We start from the raw sequence: 19,731 nt of genomic DNA, 5'->3' as shown, positions 1-19,731 counted from the left end.
GACCAGATGCTATGATCTTAGTTTTCTGAATGTTGAGCTTTAAGCCAACTTTGTCACTCTTCTTTCACTTTCATCAAGAGGCTCTTTAGTTCTTCACTTTCTGCCATGAGGGTGGTGTCATCTGCATATCTGAGGTTATTGATATTTCTCCCGGCAATCTTGATTCCAGCTTGTGCTTCTTCCAGCCCAGCGTTTCTCATGATGTACTCTGCATATAAGTTAACTGGTGGCAATTACTATCTATTGTATCTAGCTGCCTCTTAATATCCTCCATGAGGCTTTGCCAAGGTTTGGAAATTAAAAATCCCTCTTGGAACAAAGAAACAGGTTTCAAGATTTGACCCAAAGTGAGGTTGTCCAGCAAGTTGTCACTATTTGCTTTCCAACAGACTGTCCAGGGGCTTTACACCAAACACATGTGCCTCTCTGTCACTAGTAGGAGCCAGAAGGTCTAGTGGATGACTTTTCTGAACCTGAAGCTATGTACACTACTTTCCTCTCCCAGACCTGTACTCCTGCTCTGACCCAGGGAGAAAGGGAGGCAAATTCTTGTGAGCAGCTCAAGAGGAAGAAGTTCATTCATTGTTTCATGCCCTCAGCCTAAGACACTTACCAGCACAACGTGTTTGAACAAATCACTTTCCCTCTCTGGGCCTCAGTTCCTCAGTTTATAAAATGAGGAATTTGGGACTATGAGTTGATGAAGATATGTTTCAGCTTTAAAGTTCCAAGATTATTTTTTTAAGTGGCAAAACTGGGTCAACTAAGAGTGAGAAAACGGAGAGAATGTTGGATAGGTAGGGGAAATGGACAGCAGAAGCACTGAGCCATAAGCCTAGTACTGTTTCTGACTGGTTATTGCCTCTTCCTCCCTTGGAACAATAGAAAACAAGAGCTGCTTGGGCTCTACCTCTCTCCTAGGGAATATGTTGAGAAATTAACTATATGGGTAGGCAAAGGCTACTTCCACTCCTCAAGATAAAGCCCTGGCCCAATGCTAACTCGGAGAAGGCAATGGCAACCCACTCCAGTGTTCTTGCCTGGAGAATCCCAGGGACGGGGGAACCTGGTGGGCTGCCATCTATGGGGTCGCACAGAGTCGGACACGACTGAAGCGACTTAGCAGCAGAAGCAATGCTAACTTACCCTGATTTCCAGCACCCTTTGGCCACAATGGGGACATGTGGAAGAAGCTGGGAAAGCCACACATAGTCCTATACAAAAAGCCACCCAGGTAAGGTCTTGCTGATATTGGCACAGGAAATTAAATTTTCATAATTGGTTTATCTCAATCACAGGCTTTTGGTTTGACCTTGGTCAAGTCACTTATCATGTCTGGGACTTGGTTCTGCCATCCATCACTTAGGGTAAAGCAGAATATGAAAAGAATGCTACATAGGAATTCAGCTCTGCCATGACTATCTGAGTCTTTTCCTTGGTTTCTCCATCACTGTAATGAGAGGTTGGATTGGATGGACCATAATGGCGCCCCTAAGCTCTGACAAAGCAGATTCACCAGCTCTTACAAATCTAACACAAAGTTAAAAACAATAGGAAACCTTATTCATATCCTCATCCAAGATATATGAGGGTATTTAGGAAAAGAGTTGGGGCTATCAGAAGACAGAGAAATCCCTGCTGTGTGTAGTCAGGGCCTCTTAGAAGTGCTTTCAGGACATCTCCAGTAGAGTCATAATTCAACCACCTTCCTAATGGATTCCTTATGACCCATATGTTATCTGGGGCTGCTGTTACTCCTCCATAGGGTTCCACACTTGAGTACCTTCTGGTACACTTGCTACCTCTGCTGTAGCAAAAAGCATGGGCCAGGTCAGAAAGACAATATTGTTATCCAGTAGATAAAGACAGCTTGAGCAGTAGTCTGTATTCAAGCCAGACCAGAGCCTAGTTCACACAGAAAGTGGCCTCTCAAGCATGGATACTGCCCACAATATGAGGCTACCTGTGTCACTTTGAGAAAGAATATGAGTTTGCATAGTTAAAACATTTTTTACTTCTCAAAGCCTGGTCACATCTTTATTTCTTTTGATCCTCACCTGTGAGGTGAGATAGGAAGGAAAGAATTATTCTCATTGTACAGAAGAGGAAAGTGAGACCTGGAGAGGGCAAGTGAGGTCTGGCCTTTTCTGGCACTTTTTTTGTGTCCATCAAGAGGATGGCATTTGAGAGCCAGTGTTTGATGCCAAGTAGTTCTGGAGGTATAAGAAATGATGCACTTGGGCCTAGAAGAGAGAGACATTGGGCCACAGAGTACTACAGATGCCTAAGACCCTCCAAGAAAGAGTAAGGTGCCAATGAGTTCAGTCCTCAAGGCAGGCAACATCTAATTCCTGGCTTCAGTTTCCCTCTCTCAGATGGTAGAACTTCTATAAATAAATATTTTCTTTGAAAGTGTTCTTAGAGTTTCCATTTACAGTGGCTGCTCTCACTAGATCCTTATTCCATCTTGAGGAAGGAGCAGAACAGGGATGATGACCTTCACTTGAAACCTAGGGAAACTGAGGCTTTGAGACTTTAATTGATTTCCCATGTTACATAGCAAGCTGTGTCAGATATACCCTACCATTATATCCCAAAGGCTGGAGATAACCTAGCATCATGTGGAAGGCTGTTCTGTCCACAGTAGACAGGGTGGTCACACTCACCTGCAAGTAGATCTTCTTAAGTCCAGGAATGGAGTCACTGACACGGCCTGACACAAGGCGCCCAAGGCCTGAGGTAGCCCCAATACACACCAAGAGCACCCAGGTCTGCTTGATTTCCAAGAATTCCTCTTCCACATACTTCATCTGAAAAGCATAACACCAGGCCCCCAGGATAAGAGGAAGAAGAAGATCTGACTGGTTAATTGTTGGCATACCCAGAATCCTCTACTGCTTACTTCCCTGGAACATAACAAGAGTGATTTCTCCTGCAGCCCCCTCCCCTGTAGCCTTAGCTCCAGAACCAGCTCTCTGGTTGTTTCCAACAGCTTAAAAGGCTGCATATCCCTTGGCTCTCTGGATTTTGGGCTTCTGAGCAACAGCTCAGTGGACAGTGCGTATCTCTAAGCCTCTTCCAAGCCTTGGCAGGACAGAATACAGCTTTAACAACTGAAAAAAATCTAGGAGTTCCTTTATTGTCTCCCCATTCCCTGACCCAGAACTGACACCCTAGGGTAACAACAGGTCACCAAGGGAGAAGGATCCATCAGCTTCCAGGTAACACTCCAAAACTATGTTTTAAGAAACACAATGTCTGTGGAAGATAGCAGCTGGAAACAACCAACATTTCTATGATCATGTAAGTTGGGTAGATGCTGGTTAAACAAAGCTTAATAGAGTTTTTTACTGTATTTTGGGATCTTTTGGTACCTTTATAAGATTGTTACACATTATGAAGGTAGACAGATCTAGTATACATTATTTCCTAAACAAAATTACTTGACTACAAACACCAGCATTCCTTAAGACACTCTCTTAGAAAACCCTATTGTTGGTTCATCTAGGGGCAGTCTCCTGTATTTCAGTGATGCTTATCTTCTCTTGAGCATCCATCTAGATTTATCAGTAGGGGAAACCATAGGCATAAGCCTTTCCCTAAGGAACGTCCTCCATTTCCCACTGAGGTCTTCTCTCAGCCTGTGCTGTTTCCTACTCTCCAAATACCTCTTTTGTCTTTTTTCAAAGATCCTAGCTCTGCCCTTTCAATGTCCTCTGCTCCTACCCTCTGAACTTCAGGCAGATTACAGGCAGCTTTTTGGGGTCAGGTAGGGTAGACCCACCCTGGTATTTCTCACCAGGTGTACATAGGGAACGAAGTAGCCAAGGGCAGCAGCAGCGATCCCGAAGGCCCAGATGCGGTAGGTACGTTGGCGGAACACTCGCATGTTGAAGTACTTCCTGAGCTGAGCCAGAAAGCGTTGGCACAGGGTGTGGACACCTCTCTTGCTTGGGGTGTCTTGCGAGCTCGGCAGGAGGGGTCGGTAGGTGAGTGAAAGCAGCGTAAGAATAAACATAAAGGTACTCAGCACCTGGAAGGTTTGAGCGAGCTTGATCTTAGCCCCCAGTGTTTTGATGAGGAGGGGGAAGGATATGGAGAAGATGCTACTCCCAGCAGACACCACACCATTGGCCAGACCCAGACGGCGTTGAAAGTAATGGCCCAGGATGACGAGAGATGGCTGAAAGGCGAAGGAACAGCCACAACCAAAGAGAATCCCATAGGTGAAGTAACGCAGGCTTAGTGAGCTGTGGGAGAGACACCAAGAGCTATTCTCAGAGGCCTGACCAGCAATTTACCTGCCCTTCTCGGCTCCCCCCACCCCCACCAACCAAGATCTATATCCCCCACCCTTAACCCACAGCCCCAGTTACTGCTGACCCTCAGAATAGACAAGAAATAGAACCTTCTGATCCCCATTTTATAGATAGGGAGACAGAGTTTCAGAGAAGTAATTTACCCAAGGTAGCATACTGGGTGCTTCCCTGGTAGCTCAGCTGGTAAAGAATCCACCTGCAATGCAGGAAACCCTGGTTTGATTCCTGGGTTGGGAAGATCCCCTGGAGAAGGGACAGGCTACCCACTCCAGTATTCTTGGGCTTCTCTGGTGGCTCAGATGGTAAAGAATCTGCTTACAATGAGGGAGACCTGGGTTTGATCCTTGGGTTGGGAAGATCCCCTGGAGGAGGGCATGGCAACCCACTTCAGTATTCTTGTGTGGAGAATCCCCATGGACAGAGGGGCCTGGTGGGCTACAGTTCATGGGGTTGCAAAGAGTTGGACATGACTGAGAGACTAAGCACAGCACAGCATAACTGGGGATGAGCAAAGCTTGGACTTGTCTCTAGGCCTGTGTGACTCTAGTTTGAATTATAGGGCCCCATCAGCACTATTCAAAAGAAAGCCACAACTATCCTATACAAAGTCTAGATGAGGGGCTACAAGAGTAAATTAGTGGCTTAGAGAGAACAGTTTCACTGCTCATCTAGACAACATAGGTAGGGTGGTAACTAAAGCTTTATCCCAAGTAACAAGAAAATTCTGCAAGAAGCCAAGATTCTGGATGTTTGAGACCCTCCATGGTACTTTTCAGTGTCTTTCTCCATGCTCAGGGCCCTTAATATTTCAGAGAGTGGTTGGTGGTATCCTCAGAGATACTCCTTCCCCAACCATGCCCATGGTCTGGATATCCCAAAACCCTTTACTCCAGGCCCTAAATAATCTCCATAGGGATCCTAAGATAAGGAGTTCCTTTAACTTCTGAAGCCTGGCTCCTGTTCCTAGACATTATATGGACTAGTTTCCCAGAGTAGCTTGGCTACTTGGTGGGAAATGGGACCTCAAAAAAGTTATTGGCCTGTCCAAGTAGGACAAGTTCTGGCTAAAACTCTTAGGCTCTGCTTTGGCCATAAGCTTCTATAACAGAAGGCAAAGTATCAGAATGGAAAAGGCTATGGGAAGGTCAGCTTGGCTGGCCATCTGCCATCAGATGACACTGGCATAAACTAGTAAAAAAATGTGTTTTCTTTTTGATACTTCCACATATTTTGCAATACTTTTTATCTGGCCACTTAATAACATAGTGCTTCCCATGGTCAGGCAGTTCCTCTTCATGAATAGACTAGTCCTCATACTAAAGGACTGGACCTATGGCACAGAGATGAAGTGGTGCTAGCTCTCATGACTCTAAGACAATCACCGTCATCATTGCTTTCCATCTATTTGCATTCATTGGGTATGAGCAAGGGCTTTGGTTTCAAAAGGGTTGCCTCTGCTTAGAACACATAGCTAAGCCAATTGCTCCTCTTCTGTCAAATTCCTTGGGGCTTCCTTCCATTAGAATAGAGGTACCCTTTGGGATTGACCCAAGCTAGGGGCCTTGCTAAGGGAAATGCATTATGAAGGTCTGAAGGAGACATTCAGGGAGGGGGCCAGTGGGAATAAAGCATGGGATTCTATTCAGGGAGCTGTGTAGTGGATCTATTTCTACCTGCGCCCTGAGGCAGGAGGCCCCTGAGTAGGCTTGCTAAAGCCCTGCTCAAACTTCGCCCCATCTCACACCATCCAAAGGAACTCAGAGCCCTGATTTAGACACAACAGGAGAGATGACTTGGAATTCTAGCCATAAACAGAACCATATTCCACTGGATGTGAGGCCATCCAGAAAGTTTCTTGGCTCTAAAGATGTTCTTACAGAAAGGGCAAAGGGAGTGGGGGAGGAGCTTAAGGGCTGGGGAACAGTGTGCCTAAAGAAGAATGCCAGGAGAAAGCACATATGAGCTCTTTCCCCTCCTGTAACTGAGCTCATGTGGATTGGAAAGAAAATGGGATCCGTATGTTGCTAATTTGTTTACACTTTGCTCTGCTTGGCCTTAAAAACAGGCCGCTGCTGAGTAGCACTGAGGCTGGAGCTGCTTCTGAGGCCTAACTCCTTCCCACAAGAAGCAGGCACCAGCCTGCTGAGGGCAAATGAGGCCGGCCACCAGAGGGGTCCTGAAAAGATTTGGAGCTGCAGCCCTGGGAGGGCTGAGCAGATTACAGACAGGATGTGGTTTTCCCTGCCTCTGTTCCAATTGGATAGAACCAAGCCAAGAAACTATTGCAGGCCAGACCCAAGCTCTGCTGGAGGGTAGACTGGGCAGCCAGAAATGCTCAAGTCATAAAGTGGGCTCAATCTCACAGGGCCCAGTTGTGGCAGAACACGATTATCATTCTCTGCTGTGAGTGGATCCTTAGGCCTAGAGTGCATAACTATGGTCCTCTGGGAAGCCAAGCTCAGAAAACAGGTCTCTGACAAGTTAGCCATGTCTCCAGGTCAGCATTCTCCTACACCCGGAGATTGGAAGTAGGTGGTACCATAACTTCCAAAGTGTCTTTGGCAGAAAATTATTGGAGTTCTTTTGGAAAGCCATATTCCTCAAGCTGTGGTGGAGTGTTTTGCCTTCTCCCCTCTCCTACAGATATGCTTCTGGAGAGCAGCAGAGATAAGGAGAATATGAACTTGTAACCTACTGCTTGCCAGACACTGACCGAATTCTGCCAGTGGGATCTATGGGACCAGAATTTGAGTTTACCAAGTTTAGGTCTAGTTGGATAGCTGGGTGTTGGGTCTGTATCTCAGTGAGGGATGCTGCTGAATATCCTTTCTCATGCCCAAGATGTGAATCTTTATCTGTCCCAAACTGTCCTAACATTTGTTGTTGTTTAGTCGCTAAGTCATGTCCAACTCTTTGCTACCCCATGGACTGCAGCAAACCAGGCTTCCCTGTCCTTCACTATCTCTTGGAGTTTGCTCAAACTCATGTCCATTGAGTTGGTGATGCTATCTAACCATCTCAAGAACCCACTGCCACCCTCTTTTCTTTTTGCTTTCCATCTTTCCCAGTGTCAGGGTCTTTTCATTGCCATGCAGAAATGGAAAAGGATCAGAAATGCCAAACAGCCCTGGGCTCAGCTGACCTCTTTTTCAGCATAAGATTACCCAAGAATCCTCTAATGGTAGGTGTTCACATGGTCTTACTCTAGATTTTCATTCCTAGGAGGGCAGTTGAGGTCATGAGATGTGTGGCATATTGAAGGGAAATAGAATGGCAGAGTGGAAGACACACCTGAAAAGACCTGATCTAATTTCATGTTGTAGATATAAAAATTGAGGCCCAGAGAGGGAAATGATACTCATCAATTGTTCCATTGCCATTCAGTGGCCAAAATTGAACCTGGGCTCAGTTGTATGAATGCCCAAGCTTAAGCTTCTCTTACCACTTTGGAAATCTTGAGTCCTCTTTGGGTATATTCCCTACCAATATGTCCTTGGGGACTCTACTTAGATAAATCCCATTGAACAGTAATTACTGGGAGCAAGGTATTTGAAGACCCTACATGGAAAAGGCCACAGGGGATTCTGTAATGAAAAGAGTGTCTCCATTTGAGACCCAGAAAAAAGCCAAGGGCAAATGGCCAGCAATTCCTAGCCTTACCTGGTGAAGGAGCTGGTATGGAGGCCAATGAAAGCAACAGCAGCCCCTGCAGTTGCTGTGATTCGGCAGCCCAAACGATCAGTGAATATACTCACAATGGGAGAACAGAAGAAGATCATTCCCATTGACAGGGCTCCTACCCATGCTGCAGAGAAAAGAAGCACAAAGACATCTTAGTTTAATGTGGTACCTGGTGGTGCATCTGGTATGTCAGTTCTTCTCTGACCTTTCACAGGGGGCATTGTGTTGGCCTGCACTGCCAGCCTGTTAGTCCCTAATGGCCAGAGAGGTTAGGCAATTTTCAAAGTTCCTGTAACAAGGCAATGTGAGAACCAGGGGTCTAGTTCATAAGCATACCCAGAACTTCAAAGCTGGGGCAAGAGGCCTTTAAAGATCAAGTCTGTGGTAGAGATGTCTAGCTAGCTACCACACAGCTGCACTACATTTCTTAGCCTGTTTCCTGTGGCTATTTGGTATGACCATGTTACAGAATTCTGACCAATAGAATGTGGGTAAAAAGGACACATACCACTTCTGGGTTTGGACCATAAAAAGACTCCCATGATGTTTCTGCTTTCTTGGGGGCCATAATGGCAGTGACCTTGGATGCCATGTATTAAGACTGGAAGAACTGCCATCAGTTCTGTCTGGGACCCTGAATGGAGTAGAGTTCCTCCTTTCTCTCCAGTCTGGAACCCTTGCCCTGAATGTTACCTAAGAATTAAACTTCTTTTCCTTTAAGCTACTGAATTTTCGAGGGCTATTTGTTATAGCAGTTAAATAAACACAAACTAAGACAAAGAGATTCCTCTACTACCATTTTATTGATAAAGAAACAAGTCTAGAAATGTGAAGGGACTTGCCAAATATCACATAGCAAGTTAAGTGGCAGAGCTGGGCCTCAGACCTAACTCTCCTTATTTCTACTCCAATGTTCATTGTATTATATCTCTAATTAGGATTAATGAAGCTCCCATCATTGGAAGTGTGTAAGAGGCTAGATATAAAACAGGGGATTCAACCACTGGTGTCAGATTTGGACTAGCCAGCATTTCAGGCTTCCTTCCAGGGATACTAAGCCAGATTTATAGCCTTAGGCACTAGGCTACTTGGTTTCAGTGCCAAGGAACATGAAAGTTAATTAAGCCTTTAGAAGCTTAGGTAAGATTTGTCTTGGTCACTGGAACAGTCCTATGAAAATGCTAAGACTAAGGAGTAAGGAAGGCCACAGACAAAGGCCTCCTGGAATTGACACAGGGCAGGTTCAGGAGTCACACAAAGATTTATAAGGACACTGTACAAGAGAGTCATATAACCCTCCTGCTGAAATTCTTCATCAGAGCCCATGTTTGGCAAATCCCTGGGATGACCCAGAGGGATGGTATGGGGAGGGAGGTGGGAGGGAGGTTCAGGATGGGGAACACATGTACACCCGTGGCGGAATCATGTCAATGTATGGCAAAACCAATACAATATTGTAATTAGCCTCCAATTAAAATAAATAAATTTATATCTAAAAAGTAAAAAAAAAAAAGAAAAGAAGAGTTTACTCTGTTTATAAAGGCTCTTAAGTGCTTGTAACAATCCTCAACAGGGAGGAAGAGATTTGCCCTTTTACTTAGATTCTTGCTCAGCCATCAGAAAGAAAGCCCAAGCTTTTTTTGTTTGAAGGCTGTTACCAAGTTTCATTGTGAGCCTCTCTTTTCTAGGCTAAATAATCTTAGTTTCCCTAACTTTTCTTCTTAGCTTTAATTCCTAATTCTGTAATTCCTTTGAGAGCTCTCCTCTGAGTATGTTCCAAGTCTTCATCATCATCAAAGAGTATTCACTGAGTGTCACCCGAACAGCGAGCCAGGCCAGCTTCTGGCTCTCTTGGATTGTGCAGCCCTAGAAGGGCCAGAGGAGTACAATCTGAGGTTAGACAAGTCTACTGTCTGTGTCTCTTACCTCAGTACCTAATAGGTTGTTCAGATCTCCACTGGGAATCTTTATTTTGCTAGGGGTGCCATCTTAAGTCTTAGTGGCTGGCTCCAAAAGCACTGGACTGAGACAGCAGGAGACCTGAACTCTCATCAAAGTTTTACCTTACACCTTTCAGTTTCACCTCTTATCAGCTATGGGACCTTGAGCAAGTCACACAGCACTCCTCTAATCCTCAGTCTTCTCATTTATAAAATGGGGATTGAAATTCTCCACATGCCTTCTTTAAAGTTTTTTTTAATGTAATGATTATCAAATGTGATCATATGTATGAGAGCTTTGTAGATATCAATAATCACACCATATATAAAAATTAATACAAATGGATCAAGTAAAACAACATTTTTAGAAGAGAGTATAGGGGAAAATCTTTCTAGCCTTTAGTTAGGCAAAGATTTCATAATTACCAAAAGTATGATCCATTAAAAAATCAACACTAGACTTCATCAAGCTGTAAAACTTCTGCTCTTTGAAAAATACTGTTATGAACATGAAAGGGCAAGCCACAGACTGAGAAAAATATTTATGACACACTTGTCTTATAAAAGTCTGGTATCCAGAGTACAAGTGTGAGTTGACACTCATAACTCAGTAAGAAGACAGCAAACAATCCAGTTTAAAATATGGGCAAAAGATTTGAACAGACATTTTACACACACACAAATGCATGACATGAATAGCAATTGAGTACATGAAAAGATGCTCAATATTATTAATCATTCAAGAAATGCATGTTAAAACCAATACCCCTGTATAACCACTAAAAAAGCTTTTTAAAAAAAAAAAAAAATGACAATACCTAGTACTGGTGAGGATGTAGAGGAACTGGAAATCTCATACAATGCTGATGGGAATGTAAAAATGGTATACCTGCTTTGGAAAACAGTTTGGCAGCTTCTTAAAAGTTAAACATACAATTACCCTATTATCCTGAAATCAGTCTCTTGGGTACTTAGCCAAGATAAAAAAAAATTATATTCATAAAAAAACCTATACCTAGATGTTTTTGAAGATTTTTCATAACTGCCAAAATGTGTCAATAACTCAAAATGTATTTCAACTGATGAATGGATAAATAAGTGAATATACATTAATATAGTGGAATACAACTCTGCAATAAACAGTAATAAACTACTGATACATGAAATGACTAGAACAATTATCAAAGGCATTATGCTAAGTGAGAAGAAGCCAGACACAAATGATTCCATTTATATGTAATTCCAAAAAAGGCAAAACTGTGTAGTCAAACAGATCAGTGAATGCCAGGAGGAAGGGTGAGGGGAAATGACTCATTATAGAGGAGTATGGGGGAACTTTTTGGGGTAATGAAATGGAGTGATGAAATGTTATATATCTTGACTGTAAGTGGTGGTATTCTTTTGTCAAAATTCATAGAATTGAGCATATAAAAAGAGTGACTATTACCATATGTAAATCATACCTCAATAAATCTGTTATAGAAAAAAGAGAAGAGCAAAAGGGGCAGAGAAGCAAGAAGTGTGAGTGGGTGATCTCATTTATGATATATGTATTTTTAATCTGGCCAGATTTAAAAAAAATAGTTCAAATGTATTGAACAAAAACGAAAAATTAGTTAAATTTGGTAAATTATCTTACTGATATTTTATCAACTACAACTCACCATTATCTGGCCCTTCTGAAAATATCTAAAATACAATGAAAACTGATGATGATTGGGCTTTAAAGTATCTTTTGCACAGCCAAAGAAAGTTTAAATTACATTGGATATAGCTTTTTATGTTAATGACATATATTCATCATTATGATATCATATAGAATATTTTCACTGCTGTAAAAACTCATTCTCTGCCTATTCATCCCTATTCCCCTCCAAACCTCTGGCAAACACTAATCTTTTTACTGTCTTCATAGTGTTGCCTTTTCCAGAATGTTATATAATTGGAATCATATAGTAAATAGTCTCTTCAGATTGGCTTCTTTTACTTTCATACATTTAAATTTCCCCTATACCAAAACCTGACAAAGATGCCACAAAAAAGAAAACTACAGGCCAATATCACTGATGAACATAGATTCAAAAATCCTTAACAAAATTCTAGCAAACAGAATCCAACAACATATTAAAAAGATCATACATCATGACCAAGTGGGCTTTATCCCAGGGATGCGAGGATTATTCAATATCCACAAATCAATCAACATAATATGCCACATTAACAAATTGAAAAATAAAAACCATATGATTATCTCAATAGATGAAGAGAAAGCCTTCGACAAAATTCAACATCCATTTATGATTAAAAAAAAAAAAAAAACCCTCAAGAAATCAGGAATAGAAGGAACATTCCTCAACACAATACAAGCTATATATGATAAACCCACAGCAAACATTATCCTCAATGGTGAAAAATTGAAAGCATTTCCCCTAAAGTCAGGAATAAGACAAAGGTGGCCACTCTCACCATTACTATTCAACATAGTTTTGGCAGTTTTGGCCACAGCAATCAGAGCAGAAAAAGAAATAAAAGGAATCCAGATTGGCAAAGAAGAAGTAAAACTCTCATTGTTTGCAGATGACATGATCCTCTACAGAGAAAACCCTAAAGACTCCACCAGAAAATTACTAGAGCTAATCAATGAATATAGTAAATTTGCAGCATATAAAATCAACACACAGAAATCCCTTGCATTCCTATACACCAACAATGAGAAAACAGAAAGATAAATTAAGGAAACAATTCCATTTACCATTGCAATGAAAAGAATAAAATACTTAGGAATATATCTACCTAAAGAAACAAAAGACCTATATATAGAAAACTATAAAACACAGGTGAAAGAAATCAAAGAGGACACAAGTAGATGGAGAAATATACCATGTTCATGGATCGGAAGAATCAATATAGTGAAAATGAGTATACTACCCAAAGCAATCTATAGATTCAATGCAATCCCTACCAAGCTACCAATGGTATTTTTCACAGAACTAGAACAATTAATTTCACAATTTGTATGGAGATACAAAAAAACCTCAAATATCCAAAGCAATCCTGAGAAAGAAGAATGGAACTGGAGGAAACAACCTGCTTGACTTCAGGCTCTACTACAAATCCACAGTCATCAAGACAGTATAGTACTGATACAAAGAAATATAGATCAATGGAACAAAATAGAAAGCCCAGAGATAAATTGATGCACCTATGGACACCTTATCTTTGACAAAGGAGGCAAGAATATACAATGGAGAAAAGACAACGTCTTTAACAAGTGGTGCTGGGAAAACTGGTCAACCACTTGTAAAAGAATGAAACTAGAACACTTTCTAACACCATACACAAAAATTAACTCAAAATGGATTAAAGATCTAAATGCAAGACCAGAAACTATAAAACTCCTAGAGGAACACATAGGCAAAACACTCTCTGACATAAATCACAGCAGGATCCTCTATGAACCACCTCCCAGAATATTGGAAATAAAAGCAAAAATAAATAAATGGGACCTAATTAAACTTAAAAGCTTTTGCACAACAAAGAAAATTATAAGCAAGGTGGAAAAAAAAAAAAAAAACCTTCAGAATGGGAAAAAATAATAGCAAACGAAGCAGCTGACAAAGAATTAATCTCAAAAATATACATGCAACTCCTGCAGCTCAATTCCAGGAAAATAAATGACCCAATCAAAAAATGGGCCAAAGAACTAAACAGACATTTCTCCAAAGAAGACATACAGATGGCTAACAAACACATGAAAAGATGCTCAACATCACTCATTATCAGAGAAATGCAAACCAAAACCACAATGAGGTACCATTTTATGCCAGTCAGAATGGCTGCTATCCAAAAGTCTACAAGCAATAAATGCTGGAGAGGGTGTGGAGAAAAGGGAACCCTCTTACACTGTTGGTGGGAATGCAAACTAGTACAGCCACTATGGAGAACAGTGTGGAGATTCCTTTAAAAACTGGAAATAGAACTGCCATATGACCCAGCAATCCCACTGCTGGGCATACACACCGAGGAAACCAGAATTGAAAGAGACATGTGTACCCCAATGTTCATCACAGAACTGTTTATAATAGCCAGGACATGGAAGCAACCTAGATGTCCATCAGCAGATGAATGGATAAGAAAGCTGTGGTACATATACACAATGGAGTATTACTCAGCCATTAAAAAGAATACATTTGAATCAGTCCTAATGAGGTGGATGAAACTGGAACCTATTATACAGAGTGAAGTAAGCCAGTAAGAAAAACACCAATACAGTATAATAATGCATATATATGGAATTTAGAAAGATGGTAATGATAGCCTTGTATGAGAGACAGAAAAGAGACACAGATGTATAGAACAGTCTTTTGGACTGTGTAGGAGAGGGCGAGGCTGATATGGTTTGGGAGAATGGCATTGAAACATGTATATTATCATATGTGAAATGAATCACCAGTCCAGGTTCGATGCATGATACAGGGTACTTGGGGCTGGTGCACTGGGATGACCTAGAGGGATGCTGTGGGGAGGGAGGTGGGAGGGGGGTTCAGGATGGGGAACACGTGTACACCCGTGGTGGATTCATGTCGATGTATGGCAAAACCACTACAATATTGTAAAGTAATTAGCCTCCAATTAAAATAAATAAATTTATATTAAAATAAATAAATAAATTTCCCCCATGTATTTTCATGACTTGAAAGATTTTTTTTCATCACTGAATAATATTTCTTTGTCTAGATGTACCACAGTTTATTTATTAACTCACTCCCTGAAGGAATCTTGGTTGCTTCTACATTTTGGCAAATTATGAATATAGCTGCTATAAATAGATGTGTATAAATTTTTGTGTTGATGTATGTTCTTGACTCATTTGGTTAAACACTAAGGAGCATGCTAAATTGTATGTTTAGATTTGGAAGAAATTGCCAAGCTTTCTTCCAAAGTGGCTGTACTATTTTGCATTCCCAAAAACAATGAGTGAGAGTTCTTGTTGCTCTACATCCTTACCAGCATTTGGTGGTGTCAGTGTCCTAGATTTTGGTCATTCTGATAGATATGTAGTGGCATCTCATTGCTTTCATTTGTATTTTCTTTTTTTAATATAAATTTATTTATTTTAATTGGAGGCTAATTACTTTACAATATTGTGTTGGTTTTGCCATACATCAACATGAATCCACCAGGAGTGTACACGTGTTCCCCATCCTGAACCCCCCTCCCACGTCCCTTCCCATACCATCCCTCTGGGTCATCCCAGTACACCAGGCCCAAGCATCATGTATCATGCATCGAACCTGGACTGGCGATTCGTTTCAGATATGATATTATACATGTTTCAATGCCATTCTCCCAAATCATCCCACCCTCGCCCTCTCCCACAGAGTCCATTTTCTTGATGACATATAGCATTGAGTATCTTTTAATATGTTTATTTGTCATCTATATATTTTCTTTGATGAGCTGTCTGTTAACGTCTTTGGGCCATTTTTTTTTTTTTTTTAACTGGGTTGATCATTTTCTCATTGCTGAGTCTCAGGAGGTCTTTGTACATTTTGGATAACAGTCCTTTATCAGATATGTCTTTTGCAAATATTTTCTCTCCGTCTGTGGCTTAGCTTCTCATTCTCTTGACATTGTCTTTTGCAGAGCAGAAGTTTTAAATTTTGATGAAGTCTGGTTATTTCTTTCATGGATTACGACTTGGTCTTGAACCTAAAAAGCTGTAATCAAACCCATGGTCATCGAAGTTTACCTAAGTTATTTTCTAGGAGTTTTAGAGTTTTGTGCTTTATATTTAAGGGCTTCCCTAGTGGCTCTGATGGTAAAGAATCTGCCTGCAATGTCTCCTGGAGAAGGGAATGGCTACCCACTCCAGTATTCTTGCCTGGAGAATTCCATGGACAGAGGAGCCTGGCAGGCTATAGTCCATGGGATTGCAAAGAGTCAGACATGACTGAGCAACTAACACTTTCACTTTCAAAGAACTAAACACTTAGTGTTTATACTATAATAGTATTTCATGAAAGATATAAATTGAGTCATATAATCTGTGACTTTTTGAAACTGGCTTTTTCACCCAGCATGATTCCCTGGAGATATATATTTGAAGTTACTTGTAGACAGCTTATGGTTGGGGTATTTTTTTTCCTGCCAATCTCTGTTTTTTATTTAATGTATTTAGACCATTTGCAAGGACAATCATTGATTTGTGCGAGTTGGACCATAAGGAAGGTTGAGTGATGAAGAATTGATGCTTTTGAGTTGTGGTGCTGGAGAAGACTCTTGAGAGTCCCTTGGACTGCAATATCAAACCAGTCAATCCTAAAGGAAATCAACCCTGAATACTCATTGGAAGGACTGATGCTGAAGCTGAAGCTCCAATACTTTGGCCATCTGATGTGAAGAGCCAACTCACTGGAAAAGACCCTGATGCTGGGAAAGATTGAAAACAAAAGGAGAAGCGGGCAGCAGAGGATGAGATGGCTAGAAACATTACTGACTCAATGGACATGAATTTGAGCAAAGTCTAGGAGAGAGTGGAGGACAGAGGAACCTGATGTGACAGAGTTCATGAGGTTGCAGAGAGTTCTTTCTTCCTTCTTGATGATCCAAGATTCCATTTTCTATTGTTTCCTTTCTGTTTGGAGAAATTCCTTTGGCCATTCTTTAAAGGTAGGTCTGCTGGTGGCCATTCCTTAAAGGTAGGTCTGCTGGTGACAAATTCTCTTGGTATTCATTCATTTGAAAATGCCTAGATTTCCTCCTCCTTTCCTGAAGCACAGTTTGACTGGATATGCAATTCCGAGTTGACAGTTTTTTCTTTTAGAGCTTGAAAAATGTTTTATCACTTCTTACTTCTGCCCTCTGTGTTTTGTTTTGTTTTGTTTATGAGAAATCCACTATCATTTGATGGCTTTTCCCTTAATTAGGGTATCACTTCTCTCTCAATATTTTCAAAATTAGTGTGTGTTTATATTTCAGAACTTTGACTCTGATGTGTTTTGGCATAGATTTCTTTGAGTTCATCCTCTTTGTAGTTCATTAACTTCTTAATACTGTAGGTTTGTCTTTTGTCAAATTTGGGAGATTTTCAGCCATTATTTCTCTGAGTAATTTTTCAGCTGCACCTTCTTTCTCCTCTCCATCCAGCACTCTTATGATGACAGGAACATTACATCTTTTGTTATAGGACCACAGTTCTCTGATGCTCTGTTCATTTTTTAAAAATTTATTTCCCCCTCTTGTTCACATTAGATTATTTTTATTGTTCTATCTTCAAGTTTACTCATTCTTTCCTCTGCCCTCTCCATTATTTAATGGAACTCATCCAGTGAAATTTTTAAAATTATCATTATTTCAGTTCTATGTTTTAGTTCTAAAATTTCCATTGTTTCTTCTTTATATTCTCTATTTAGTTGCTGAGACTTAGTATTGTTTCACTCATCTCAAGTATGATTGTAATTGCTTATTAAAGCATTTTAATAGTGGGTGCTTTAAAATGCTTGTCATGAACAAAATTTATATTTAAAATGCTTGTCAAATAATTTCAACATCTGTGTCATCTTAGTGTTGGTGGCAGTTAATTTTCTTTTCTCATTGAAGTTGAGATTTTCTTAATCTTTGGTGTGACAAGTGGTTTATCTGTTGTACCTTGGGCATTTTGAATATCATAAGGCTTCATGTCTTACTTAAACCTTGCGTTTTAGTAGGCCTACTATGACAGTGTGCCAGCAAGGTATCTCCTCATTATTTCTAGATAGGGTGGAAGAGATGGGGATGGAAGTCCAGGTTCCCTGCTTAGCCTCCATGGATACCATGGGGAGGATAGGTGCATTGTTATGGTGAGCAGGGGTTGGTGTTCAAGATCCCCACTTGTCTTCCTCTGATACTTAACTGGTTGTGAGAGGTAAGAGTCTTTTCTTATTATTTTCCATGTTGCTTCAACGGATCGTATACTGAGTGATGCTAAATGTCCTAGTTTCCTACTTGGCATTCACTGACACCATCTTTGTACCTCTTCAGAAATGGGGGGAGAACTGGAGGTTACAGTCTAGCAAGGGTGAATGTCCAGTCTCCCTGCATGGTCTCCACTGACACAGTGTTTTAGGAATAGGCCTTGTTGCCACTAAGAGGGAATGAAATTTCTGGCTCCCTACTCAGTTTTCTCTAATACTACCTTGGAATGGTAGAGGGACAGATTAGGGCACCTTGTTACAACTGGGTGACTTTATAAGTCGAGTTTCCTTATTAGGCCTTTTTGGTAAAGGTCAGAAGAGACACATTTTTCCCCATGGTGTTTGGTTGGAGTAGAGTGGCTATTGTCTAAAACTTTTCTGTCTTGCTAGGCTGCTCCTTTCTTGGTCTTTTGGTTAGAGAAATCAGGCTTTTCTTGGTGCTCATTTTATCTGTCCGTATTGGCATTTCCCAGTTGTAAGTTTCCTCAGCTCCCTGTATAAGATATATGAGGCAAAAAAAACCAAAACCAAAAACAAAACACAGTTAATTCACCACTGTGTTGTTCCTTGAGTCTTGAGATACTTAGTCCATCAGCTTTCTTCTCTTTACCTTTCAGTCTTCTTATATGTGTTTTATATTTAATGGCCAGTGCTTTTAGCCACACTTCATGGGAGGTATAATAGGGAAAATTACTTTGATATAGCTTTTGATGCTAAACGTACATTTTAAAATGAAGCTATTCATCTGTTTAACAGTTATTTAACATCCTCTCTGGCCCAAACACATAGCTATCCTACAGCACTGAGGGTGCTAAATAAGTGACATATGGTCTTTTTGGTCAAGGATCTCACAGTAGAATAGGGGATACTTTTTACATAGAGCATTCCCTGGGTCAGGAAAAATCCCTGGAGGAGGAAATGGCAGCCCACTCTAGTATTCTTTTCAGGAAAATCCCATGGACAGAAGAGCCTGCTGGGCTACAGTTCATGGGGTTGCAAAGAGTCACATATGACTGTGCACCCACGCATGCACAAAAATGTATAAATCACATGGTTTAAGACCAGAATAAAATTTTTATTTGAAGATTTTCAGAGAGGTCAGACATTCTAAGTGAAAAGAAAAGTTGCTAGATTAAGGATGTATGTGTATGTGCTCAGTCACTCAATCATGTCCAACTCTTTGTGACCACATGGACTGTAGCCTGCCAGGCTCCTCTGTCCATGGGATTTCCCAGGCAAAAATCCTGGAGTGGGTTGCCATTTCTTACTCCAGGGGATCCTCCTGATCCAGAGACTGAACCTGTGTCTCCTGCATTGGCGGTTGAGTTCTTTACCACTGAGTTGCCAGGGAAGCCCCTCAACTTCTAGTGTGTGTGTATATGCTAAGTTGCTTCAGTCGTGTCCGACTCTTTGAGACCCTGTGGATGGTAGCCCACCAGGCTCCTCTGTCTATGGGATTCTCCAGGCATGAATACTAGAATAGGTTGCCATGCCCTCTTCCAGCAGATCTTCCTGACACAGGGATGGAACCCACACCTCATTATGTTTCCTGCATTGGTAGGCAGGTTATTTACCACTAGCACCACCTAGGAAGCCACCAATTTCTAGTACCAATTCTAAAAAAGTACATACATATGCTCACCATAGTTCTAAAAAATGTGAAATCCTTGTATTACCAATAGATGCAGGGAACTTCACATTGCATTCTTGAAGAGGCAGAATTCCATTTGCAAGAGGGCCATCTAGTCCTTCTGCCTTGAATGGAACAGCTCCCTCCCTGCCCTCATGGTTCAGAGTACAGGGACCACAGGATGGGCTTTCTGAGCCACACACAGC

General features: G+C 41.2%; 1 protein-coding gene across 1 annotated transcript in view; it reads right to left on the bottom strand.

The window, feature by feature from the left end:
* The window catches only part of SLC16A2 (solute carrier family 16 member 2), a 132,450-nt gene that overhangs the window by 10,378 nt on the left and 102,341 nt on the right, over positions 1-19,731 (bottom strand). Inside the window, exons 2-4 of the mRNA XM_086388987.1 lie at positions 7,980-8,124; positions 3,800-4,250; positions 2,667-2,810 (exon numbers count right to left, since the gene is read on the bottom strand). Of these exons, the coding sequence (XP_086245113.1) occupies positions 2,667-2,810; positions 3,800-4,250; positions 7,980-8,124 (740 nt within the window). The remainder of the gene's footprint in view (positions 1-2,666; positions 2,811-3,799; positions 4,251-7,979; positions 8,125-19,731) is intronic.

The sequence above is a fragment of the Bos grunniens genome, chromosome X, assembly GCF_055505025.1.
Source record: "Bos grunniens cultivar Pamir isolate PY7600 chromosome X, Bosgru_T2T1.0, whole genome shotgun sequence".
In the NCBI taxonomy this organism is placed as follows: Eukaryota; Metazoa; Chordata; class Mammalia; order Artiodactyla; family Bovidae; genus Bos; species Bos grunniens.
The sequence above is the reverse complement of the archived record's forward strand: the minus strand, read 5'-3'. Positions and strand labels throughout refer to the sequence as shown.